The sequence below is a fragment of the Pinus tabuliformis genome, chromosome 5_2 (genome assembly GCF_031772625.1).
Source record: "Pinus tabuliformis cultivar Carrire ecotype Pingquan chromosome 5_2, CPIR1, whole genome shotgun sequence".
Lineage (NCBI taxonomy): Eukaryota > Viridiplantae > Streptophyta > Pinopsida > Pinales > Pinaceae > Pinus > Pinus tabuliformis.
Genome location: NC_142306.1, coordinates 1,099,094,455 through 1,099,106,307, shown reverse-complemented (window position 1 = coordinate 1,099,106,307; position 11,853 = coordinate 1,099,094,455). Strand labels below are relative to the sequence as shown.

Genomic DNA, 11,853 nt, shown 5'->3' with positions numbered 1-11,853 from the left:
CCAAATATTAGGCTATATAGAGAGTCTGTTATAGAAGCAACTTAGGCGAAGAGACAATTGCAACAACTAGTAGAAAAGTACATCATTCGATTGAGTACATCACCTTGTGAGTCACCCATCATCATTATGCCAAAGAACGATAAAACTTATGTATAAATTACAATAAAACTCAAATAATAAGTAAAATAATCCTAACATAATGAACTATGAAGTAGCTAATACATCATATTAAAAATTACATATTTAATTTAAAAATATTTCTGAAAAATATTTTAAGTAACTTAAACCACCTATAAGATATAAAAGCTCACAATACATAAATACTTAACCAAAAAATTAAGGTGTAAGTATCAACATTGTTTATCTAAGAGTTATAAAAGCTCACAGTACATAAATACTTAACCAAAAAATTAAGGTGTAAGTATCAACATTGTTTAACTAAGAGACCGGCCTCACCAAATTAAGTGACAGGTAAGTATCAAATTAAGAGGTAAGTACCAATGACACAACACAAAGAGACCGGCCTCAGCAATGAAAAGACGGATACTCAACCCAAAAACCATATTAAGATCTTTGTACCCACGATACAGATGGAAAATGTGACTACCTGTGACCGTTCTGGCAGCCAAAGTAAAACCCTCCTTAAACCCCTCATGTTTTTACGACGTGCTCCTCCTCCTCCCTTCCGTGAACATGTATTTGACTATATGAGTACCTGGTTGCGATTCTCACCGGGATTTCCAATGGATTTATGAAACAATGGTAAAGCATTTCCGGTGTATATCAATACAATAAACCTTATTTCCACGAGATTTCAGGATGAGGCAGATTCTGCTGAGTGCGGGCAGGGCTGCTACTCGAACCCGATTCCTTCAGAGATCAAAATACCATCTCTGCAGTGAAAAATCTATCCTACAGTCTCTGCATCACAGCAATGACGGTCTCTCCATTGCCAAATGGGAGTCTGCAAATTACTTCCCCAGACCGATCGTGAGTTCGATTCCCAGCAGGTTAGTGGGATCTTTCACCAGAAGGCTCTCTGATACCGCGAGTTTGGAAGACAAGAACCATGATAAATCGCTGGAAGAGGGCCTTGATGACCTCAAGCTGGATGATAATGGCGACTCGTTGAAAGAAGGAGGAGGAGGAGGAGGAAAAGTTGAAACTCTGGTGGCTGGGAGAAAGAAGCCGCTGTTTACCAAAGCTACTTCGCTTTCAGAGCTCACTGAAGAGGACATAAATACTTACATAACTATCAGGTCAGCTGTTACGAACTCTTAACAAACACTTTGCTGTTAAAGTTCCCGCTCGCTTTGAAGTTTACATTTGCCTACCGGTCGTTCCGGTTTCGAAACCTGGGTAGATTTTAGCAGCTAATGGTTTCTATTTCGCTATTAGAAAATATTTACCATTGTTTATAAATTTATATGAAAACGATATTATTTTTCAAAAGCTTCTCTGTTTGATCCTCTGAAAACAAATATGTGTCAATGCCGATGGCAAAAGGGACCCATTAACGAGTGTTTGTGTTCTCTAGCAACGAGGTTTATGGAATTCACCGTACAGACAATTGTGTTGATGCCCTAAAGATAAAATATTGACTCGTCTCTGCATTTCTAGAGTTCATCGTTGAGCTTCAACAGTTATCCTCTACGTCCAGTCGAAGCTCTGGGGTTAAGAATGTCTCACAACGTTCTCTTCCACGAGTATGCTGGCCTTGAATGGTAGGATGGCTGTTGCGAGGGGCTCCTTACAAATCCCTCAGCTAGCCTCTCGGCCAAGGGAACTCTCCCGGCCACACTACCAAGTTCTGCATCAGGGAATTTACTCTGATTGTCAACATTGCATACTCTTCGGTTACTAAGATCAAGACATAGTACTCTATCTTCATCGTGTTTCTATTCATTCCATCTTACACATTTTCCAGTGCTTTTCTCACTGGGTAAACCCTTTATATATATATATATATATTTATATTTTGCTTTCCTCCATTGTCAATATCCTGGATTTATTACATTTTCAGGGGCACAGTAGGCCGTCAATATCCTGGAAATCCATTGACTTTTCTTTGGTCATTAGTGGACATTATTAAATACTCAGAACACAAATTGAAATGATAATTTGATTTTATCTCAATTATATCTCCATCACAGCGACCCATATTCATACAATCCAAATACTAAACACCATTAACACAATAGTTGAACGACAGTAGGGCTCAAATACCATTTGTGATCGGCTCATGGTATAGGATCCAAAACCACTTAATCTCGCCTTAATGTACCAGCCTACAAATAACATTATTATATTCTAACATTTACTATGTTAGAGGAAATTCACAACAATTATCCCTTGGCATTCACAAAAAGAGATGAAACTATAAATTAAGTTTAATAGATGTAAATAAAAAAATGCAAATAGGTTATGCAACTACATATAAACCAATAAAAGAGAATTGATGCCAATGTATTTAATGACTCCATTTTTAATGAAATATTCTATCATATGATGCATGAATAATTTCAGAACATGGTTTCATGATTCCATTAGGAGATTCTTCCCCTCAACCTTGGATGTTAAGAGTGATGGCTTCCCCTGTGATTTGATAGTCAACCACATCAAACCCAAATACTCGTCAAATGCCATTGGCAAGCAATGCAATCGTCCCCTCACAATGATTGATGACTCAAATCAAGAGCCATCCTCTATGTCTCTCCACTCTGCTTCTTGCCAAAGCATGCCTTGACAATAGCCTTGAATGCTTGACATGGTTTTGATCAAGGTTTTATATCTACACTACTTGTGTTTCTATTGACCAACTAGTTAGCTCCCTCTCTACATTCCCCCACCCCTCGAATCATACAGCTAGATCCCCTGATGGTTCCAGAGAATTCCGACAATGAGTTAGTGCTCTGGTTGCCCTTCTCGCTCTTGACCATCAGACTCAAGAGACCTTGACATTATTGATCTCATCATTCGATCTCTCTATCTCTGGGTTCTTGAGTTGTCCAAACTCACTTAGTGTCTTATATTACCATACCTTTGTCACGGTTTTATGCATATGTTTTGATGTTGTACATACGTAGGTTTTTTTCTTTATATTATTTTTGGCATTTCTAGGACTTGCACTTGCAGTCCCACATTGTATTCATACTAGTTGTAGTCTTCAGTCCTTTTGGCCTGCTTTTGTGGTCATGATTTGGACATTAATATAAATTATCTTATCTTACCTTATCTACTTTAAGTAGAGTTGTTATAGGAGTTATTTTTGCACTCCCAGTATTTACTCACATTGGTTGTGCTTTTTAGTCCCATTGACCAACATTGTGGTCGCCTTTTGGACATTAAGAATATTATCTTCTCTTTTATCTCATAACTTTAAATTTTATATATCTCAAGACTTATATTTTGATATAATTTGTTATTCTCACCCTCACTTGCAATTTAAATCACCGAACTTTGCATATTTGGTGTCTAATGGTTTGGATTTACATTGATGTACATACTTATATTTTTTTCGTTGAAATTTGAATGTTTTATGTATTTTTTATTTGACTAGGGTACCGATTCAATGGTCAATTTTGGTTCGAGTCATAATTTTGGGGCAAACTGTTTATGGTCCGATTATGAACATGATAACATTGGCCTACTCAAGGTTTTGGATGGTACTTGTCACAAAGATGGTCATCTTCCACATTCATTGTCACCTAGATCCACATCCATGACCTCAGTGCTCCAAAGTTCCTTGAACTTCTAGATGCTCTCTCTCTGTATCATTGAGATAAATTCTTCAAGCATTGTCTCATTTGGATTCATCCAAATTCTGACCAACAACAACACAATAATTGAAAGTATCTCCTTGAAAAGGGAGATGTTCTTCTTTGATTCTTCACTACTATGATGAAACCAACATCTCTCTGAGGCAATGTTGCACGAAGCATGGATGAAGCAGGGACGTTTTTTGGAAGCCGATCCGCGGAAGCGTCATTTCCCAAAAATCTAGGAAGCAAAGCGTCTACTATACACACACACATATATTTTTTTGCATTTATATTAAAAAAACATCCAAAATACCAAATTAGTTGTAGAAGATATGGAAACATGCATATTTGTACATAAATCAAGATAGATATGGCATCCATTGTACATTAATGATTAATTATTCGAGCATCAACCATCTAGATGCATCAACCATCTAGAATCTAGATTCTTCTCCTCTTGTCTAGCCTTTGCCTCTACCTCGATTTTCTAGGGATATTAGTCAACATTGCCCAATTTTGATCAAACTACCTAATCCAAGCCTTAAAATATGGTAGAAAAAGCTTAACATGCTTGATCAATGATTTTGACTTGATTGAAAGGTAATTTTTTGCTAAGGGCATGACAAAGGAGTTCAACAATTAACACCACCAACACTAGGGTACATATAGGGTTTGTTGCTCTTGATTAAATGCGAATCACATACCCTCATACATGATATAATCTAATGAAATGCCACAATTCCATTGATCCTTAATTCTTGAAAATTGTTAAGTCTGCTGAATTTTGAATAGGATATGAAATTCTATTTTCCCCATATGAAGTCTAATGAGGCTGGAACCACTCTCAAACATCTCGAGTCATTTTATGGTAATGTTAAAAATTTACCATGAGGGAGCATCTAGGAAGCATCTAAGGAGCATCAAGGGAACACCTTGGGAGTGTCCGAGAAGTCCCAACCTAACTTAAGTCAAAGAAAATAAAAATAAAAATTTAGAACCCCGTGGAACCGCCCATCTCCCTTTGGATTTGCTCGAGATCCATACAGATCTGTGTTCAATTCACCACAGATCCAAGGTGGATCCGCGGTTTTCGGAAATCCGGAACCGCGGATTGGGCCAACACATTTCCAAATTTCTAGGAACAGTCTTTGCCAGCCCGATCCATGGTTCCGAATTTCTGACCCTGTTAATATTAGGTATGTTCTATGCTTAGAGCAATTTACTTCAATTTTTCATATTAGCTCAATGCCAATATTCAAATAGCAATCACATCAGCATGATAATAAAGAGTAGATAGAACATAAATATAAACAACAGAAGACAAGCCAAGACAAGAGGACACACGATGTGGCACCAGCTAGGGACAAACCCCAATGTGGGGAAACCCTTGATCAATTCTTCTTATATTCTTCAATAGTTCAACAGAGAGAGAGATAGTACAAATACATTTGAAGTTAATACTTGACTTGCCAAAATAGGAGATCAGACATTAGAGATTTTCACCATGAAGATGACACAATGAGGTTGTAGATCTGATGACAAGGATTGAAGATATGCAGCATGATAGGCCTAAAACAACTCAACCAATTACCCCAAAATATTGAAGCTTTCCTTCCATAAGACTCTCCTTCCTTTGTTGCTTCACTGATCATGTCAAGGCTGCCCATCTGGCAACTTGTATACGCTGTAAGGACTGAAGCATATCTTGGCAAACCTGATTACTGGTTAGGGCACAAACTCAGTGTGCTACAACACCCTAAACACCCCCACAGTCCACCTATATACAGTGGCTAACCTTCATACAGTCCATCCAACCACACGCTGCCTTATAAGGCTGCTATCTTTCTGAACGCAACACTTAGAGACCTTCAACTGCTGGCTATGGCCTGCGGCCTAGCCCAACAGTGGACTGTAGCTATAGTCCCTCCAAACAATGATCCAAACAACCCTTAAGCAGCAGCCCCTAGCTCCTCCTTTGAGCGGATTCTCCTGCCCAACATACCGAGTTCAAGAACAGCTTGAACATACCCAAACAAGTCCTGAAATGGCCACGCTGTCACCTACAACAATGTAGCATTATGACAGCGGCTAGGTGACTGTAACAAGGTCTCTTTGAGCTGCGTATAAGGGTCTAATTACTGCGTAGTTAGAGTCACTCACTAGCTGTGTATGAGGGCTCAATAGACTGCGGATTTAGTCCTTCACAAGCTGCTGGTTAGGGCCTCTTCAACTGCGGCTCAGATCACCTCCTTTAGGACTGCGGCTAGGGCAGCATTAGTCCTACTTTGACAGCGGATTAGGGCATGGCTTGACCCTCCTTTCTCTGCGGCCAGATTACTCCTTATAGCACTGCGACTAGGGCAACATTACTTGGGCAGCGTATAAGTCTCCTTTATGACTGTGATTAGGGCTCTTTAGGGCAGCGTATAAGAGCTTTTCCTTCAGCTGTGTATAGGCCTCCTTTACTGCGGCTAGGTCTCCCTCTAGGATAGAGAATTAGGGCCTTCTTTGATCTGCGTCTAGGGCTTCATCATCTTGACCTCTCTTGCCACCAAAACCCAAAACAAGTGGAGAGAGATCATGAGTGAAGTGAGTGTAAAATGACTTGAAGACCTCTTCTATTTATAATAAAACGTTGAGGACAAGTGGGGGTAATTTGGTTGCTGGCCGACCTTGACAAATTGTCACATAACACAAATAAATTCATATCTCCATGAATACATGTCGGAATTGGATGATCTTTAGATTAATCCCACACCTCTCGACGAGAGGAATCCAAGAAAAATATCAGTTGCCATAAATAAGAGGACCCACATGGAGCTTGGCCCTAATTGCCAATTTTAACACTCCCTCTCAACTAGGGAGAACTCCATCTGCTAATCCATCTGCCAGTCAGTACTATCTCTGCCATCAATGCACTTCTCTGCACTACTCTGCTCTGCTCTGCTGAACTATGAAGAAGAAGAAGTGATTGAGAATGTATCATACCATTCTCAACTGACCCGAAGTTTTTCCCATATAAAGAGAGTGTCTCATACCACTCTTACTGATCTGAAATCAGTTCCAAATAAAGAGAGTGTCTCATACCACTCTTACTGATCCGAAATCAATTCCAAATAAAGAGAGTGTCTCATACCACTCTTACTGATCCGAAATCAGTTCCAAATAAAGAGAGTGTCTCATACCACTCTTATTGATCCGAAATCAATTCCAAATAAAGAGAGTGCCTCATACCACTCTTACTGATCCGAAATCAGTTCCAAATAAAGAGAGTGTCTCATACCACTCTTACTGACCCGAAGTCAGTTCCAATTGATCCCAGATCAATATCATCCTAGCATAGGGAGTATGATAGTACACGATGCGTCCATCGGTAGTACTATGGTCCCTATCCTCATTTCCCTGCTCATTGGCCAGAGGAGAGGTACTTCCCATGAGTACCAGAATGCATGGGTAGGATGTCTCAGCAGGAGAAGGATGAACCACTCATCCTGCCTACATGTCGCCATGGGGTATTCCAGGGGAAGGTTGAACCACTCACCCTGTACACAACAAATCACTAGGGGAAGGCTGAACCACTCACCCTATGGTTGTGTCTCAATAGGAGAAGGATGAACCACTCATCATGCCTACATAGTAAACCACTAGGGGAAGGCTCATCGCTCCAAGAAGTACCCCATGCCCCCTAGAGCTCCCAGAGCTCGATATATCATATAGGACCCTCAGGAGAGGGTCTCTCCACGACTCCTAGTCGTTCTCAGAAAGTCAAGAATTTGATCTTTCCCAGGGGCTTCATCTGAATATCGGCGACCTGCACATCAATCCCAATGTGATGGAGCCTTATTGCTCCTCGTTGTACCATATCCCGGATAAAGTGGTACCTGATGTCTATATGCTTGGATCGATCATAGAACACGGGATTCCTCAACAATAGAGTCCCACTCTGGTTGTCACAAAAGATCACGGTGGTATTCAACATGTGTCCAAACAACTCACTGAAGAGATTCCACAATCAAACAACTTTACAAGAGGCCATACTCTCAGCTATGTATTTAGCCTCAGCGGTGCTCAAAGCAACTGACTTCCGCTTCTTGCTCATCCAAGTTATTGAAGCAGAACCCAAGGAGAACCAACACTCAGAAGTGCTTTTGCGATCCTCCACACTGCTTGCCCAATCAACATCAGAATAATAATGCAGCCTCACAACTCCAGTAGTGTATCTCAGTCCATGAGTGATTGTGCCCTGAAGATATCTCAGAAGATTCTTGGCACCAATCCAATGTGAGTGAAGAGGCTCAGCCATATGTTGGCCCAAAATGCTAACTGCAAAACATATATCCAGACGGGAGTTCACCAAGAACATCAATGCTACTATGAGTAGATGAAACTCAGAGGCATTTCGAAAATCAGGTCTGACAGCACTACTGCATAACTTCTTAAAGTTAAGCTCCATCAAGGTAGTCATAGGCTTGCAGTCCATCATTCCAAATTCGAAATCCAACTCACTCTTACTTTTGCAAATGAGAGGTTTTGTACCTGTCAGAAAGAGGTTGTCCTCATAAGGTACCAGTGTGAGAGGTCTATCATCCACAACCTTAAAGCAGTGGTTTGGGTCGGCTTCACTCCTAGTGAATCTCAGCTTCATCAGATAGCTATCAATCCTATCATAACAAGCCTGGGGTGCTTGCTCTAAATCATAGAGAGCTTTCTTCAACCTACATACATGAGATTCCCGATCATGAATCTCAAACCCCTCGGTTTGTTCCAGATCTGTGGTCTTGCCATTACATGAGGGGAATGGTCCCCTTGTAAGATTTCCTTCGGTACATCTCAGACATGTACCTTCATGCTCTTCTTTGAATTCAGGCATCCCTGTCACCATCTGTCTTACATCGGGTAGGGCCTTACAATGAAGATGGGCAGACCTCCGGTGCCATTGAAGAGATGTGTCACAAGACATGGTCCCCAATGGACTTCCTGCAACTTGATACAAAGTGCCAACCCTGAACCTAAGAGTAAAAGCATCTTTAAAATTCCTTTTCCAAACACATACATTTCCATCGATGAATGCCACGTTGTAACCTTTGTCTTCCATTGCCGAAATGGACACCAGGTTCTTTTTGAGATTAGGTACATAAAAAACCTTTTCTAAATGAATCGTGTTACCATGATTCAATTGAAGGGTAACATTCCCTACACCCTTTACGGGATAGGTGGCATCGTCTCCAAGAATAATCTCCAAGTTTGTTTCCTTCTCTATTAGATTAGAGAGCGCTTCCTCAAATCCAGTGAAGTGCCTTGAAGCACCACTGTCAATAAGCCAATTTCCCAATGAGTCCAGAGGAGGGGCAGTGGAGAGTGCCAAAATAAGATAATACTAACAACATTTGATTCTTCATACCTAGAGTTCCTTGCTTTCTTGGAGGGTCGACCATTTCCTTGATGTCCTGCATTCCTTTGTCCTTTGCCATTGTACCTGTCATTCCTTCGATTGAAGTTTCCTTCGGAATGATTGTGATCATCATCATGAGATGTCCCTTCTATATGGACACTCCCTCACATAGTGGCCAAACTTATTGCAAGCAAAGCATCTGCCTTTTCTTTCGCCCTTAGATCCGAGCTTTCCATTGAAATGACCTTTGGACCCTGCATTGTTTCTCCTTTTGGCATGAGCGGAGAAAGCAATAGGGTTGCTTCTATTAGAAGGCATTTCTTGTTCTACCATCTTGGTTTCTTCTTGAATGCATCTCAACATCAATTCTTCAAACCCTGGAATTCGATCATTATTGAGAATAGTGGTTCTAAATATATACCACTCGGGAGGGAGTCTTCCAAGGGTAGTGATAGTTAGTTCCCTGTCAGGAATGACTTCTTCAATCGATAGAAGATCATTCTTGATCTCAGTGATCCTTAAGAAGTAGGATTGAATATCCTCGTCTTTGCCCTTCAACTTATTTTTGAGGAAAAAAATTTGATTTGCATCACTAACCTTGAACATGCTTACCAATCTGTTGTAGATCTCCTTGGAGGTGTTTAGACCGGAGATGTAAGCCACCAGACGCTTGTCGATGGAATCTCTGATAATCTTCTTCACTTTGACTTCACCCTTGGTGTACTTATTCTTTGTAGCAGCCAGAGCATTTGATGGAGGCTCAGGGATTTTACCCTTCACGTAATCCAACACTTCTTGCTCTTCCAATGTCAGATCCAGAGACATCTTCCATTCGTGATAGTCAGACTTTTCACGAAGTTTGTCTTCGGCCGGGAATTGGGATGAGGAACCCATTGAGCCTTTGACCTTGCCCAACTGTCTTCAGTGATTGCTCCTTCACTCTTGCTTGGGCTTTGTCTTCACCTCAGCTCCTATACCATGTTAATTTTAGGTATGATCTATGCTTAGAGCAATTTACTTCAATTTTTCATATTAGCCCAATGACAATATTCAGATTAGCAATCACATCAGCGTGATAGTAAAGAGCAGATAGAACATAAATATAAACAACAGAAGAAAGCCAAGATAAGAGGATACAAGATGTGGCACCAGCCAGGGACAAACCCCAATGTGGGGAAACCCTTGATCAATTCTTCTTATATTCTTCAATAGTTCAACAGAGAGAGATAGTACAAATACATTTGAAGTCAATACCTGACTTGCCAAAATAGGAGATCAGACATTAGAGATTTTCACCATGAAGATGACACAACGAGGTTGTAGATTTGATGACAAGGACTGAAGATATGCAGCAGATGATAGGCCTAGAACAACTCAACCAATTAACCCAAAATACTGAAGCTTTCCTTCCATAAGACTCTCCTTCCTTTGCTGCTTCACTGATCATGTCAAGGCTGCCCATTTGGCAACTTGTATATGCTGTAAGGATTGAAGCATAAACATTGATGATTCTGAAGTCCATGCCTAGCTCCGAGGAATAAATATCCATGCCAATAAGACCATCCCCCCCAAGTAGAACAAATCTTGATAGAGCAAGGATTGATGCCCAGGGCAATGCCACCAGATCTTCCAATGACATCTTGTGCGTGGAAAATCCAACCCGACTTCAATGATTGCATAACTGAGATAATCTAATCAGCTCTTCCAAGAGTTTCTTAGAGGTATATAATATTAATAGGCTTAGAATCCAATAGTCTTCCGAGGGCTAGTTTTTTGGCAGAGCTAGCCAACCCTCTACAATTGAAGGAGATCCACTTCATGGGAGAGATTGGGGGAGGGTGTTCGATGCTCTAAGAACCCTATCAAGTGTAGATTGTCGGCCATGAGCCACTTCCACCCCAGCCTGGATGATAGCTTTGGAGATAAAGGAATGCCTACCCCTGGAGATCTTGGTTGTTTTGGGAGGGGAGATCAACCCAATCCTAACATGCTCAAGAGGATGAGACACCTGAGAGCAGAGATTGTAGGAGTGTGAGTGTCCAGAGGTGTTCGAGAGCTCCGGAGAGGGGAAAGTTGTATCCAAACCAAGTATAGAGGGTGGAGTGGTCGAGATAGATGGAGAGTGAAGTTCCAGTGGGTAGGTGATAGGGGATGATGAAATGCAAGGGATGGATGCATATGCAACATGCAAGTGCCATGCAGAACAAGATAAAGAAAAAGTAGATACAGAGTAGAGGGGAGGAGGAGTACCCGATGAGCGAGCGGCCACAGTAGCAGCCTAGGATCTCGTCATAGGCGGGGATGGAGGCTGGGGAGAGACCGAAGTCGGCACTTGAGTCGTTCTGCAATCCGTTGTCTTCGGACCTTGTGACCGAGGAGTCTGTCCTTTAGTAGATGAAGGTGCAACAGGAACCACATCTATCATGGCTTTGGAGGGAGAAGCAACGAATGTAACCAGTGGGCATTCTTTATAACGATGGCCAACCTTGTGACACCTTCTGCACCTAAATGGCACCCCCTCATAGTCCAGGATTTGAATGCGAGTGAATCTTCTTCAATGCAATGTAATCTGCTCCTCCAAGCCCTCTTTGGTGTCTAGGTATACCAGTACACGAGCCATGGATTTGTTGCTTGATGTTTCATATGACTTGTCATAGTCCAGGAAGGTGCCAAGTGCATTCCCAATGCGGGTGAAGATAT

General features: G+C 41.2%; 1 protein-coding gene across 1 annotated transcript in view; it reads left to right on the top strand.

Moving 5' to 3' along the window:
- The first annotated feature begins 553 nt into the window (after positions 1–553).
- LOC149163072 (uncharacterized) overlaps positions 554–11,853 on the top strand; it is a 299,415-nt gene continuing 288,115 nt past the window's right edge. Inside the window, exon 1 of the mRNA XM_089437516.1 lies at positions 554–1,259. Coding sequence (XP_089293642.1) covers positions 820–1,259 — 440 coding nt within the window. The 5' untranslated portion in view covers positions 554–819. The remainder of the gene's footprint in view (positions 1,260–11,853) is intronic.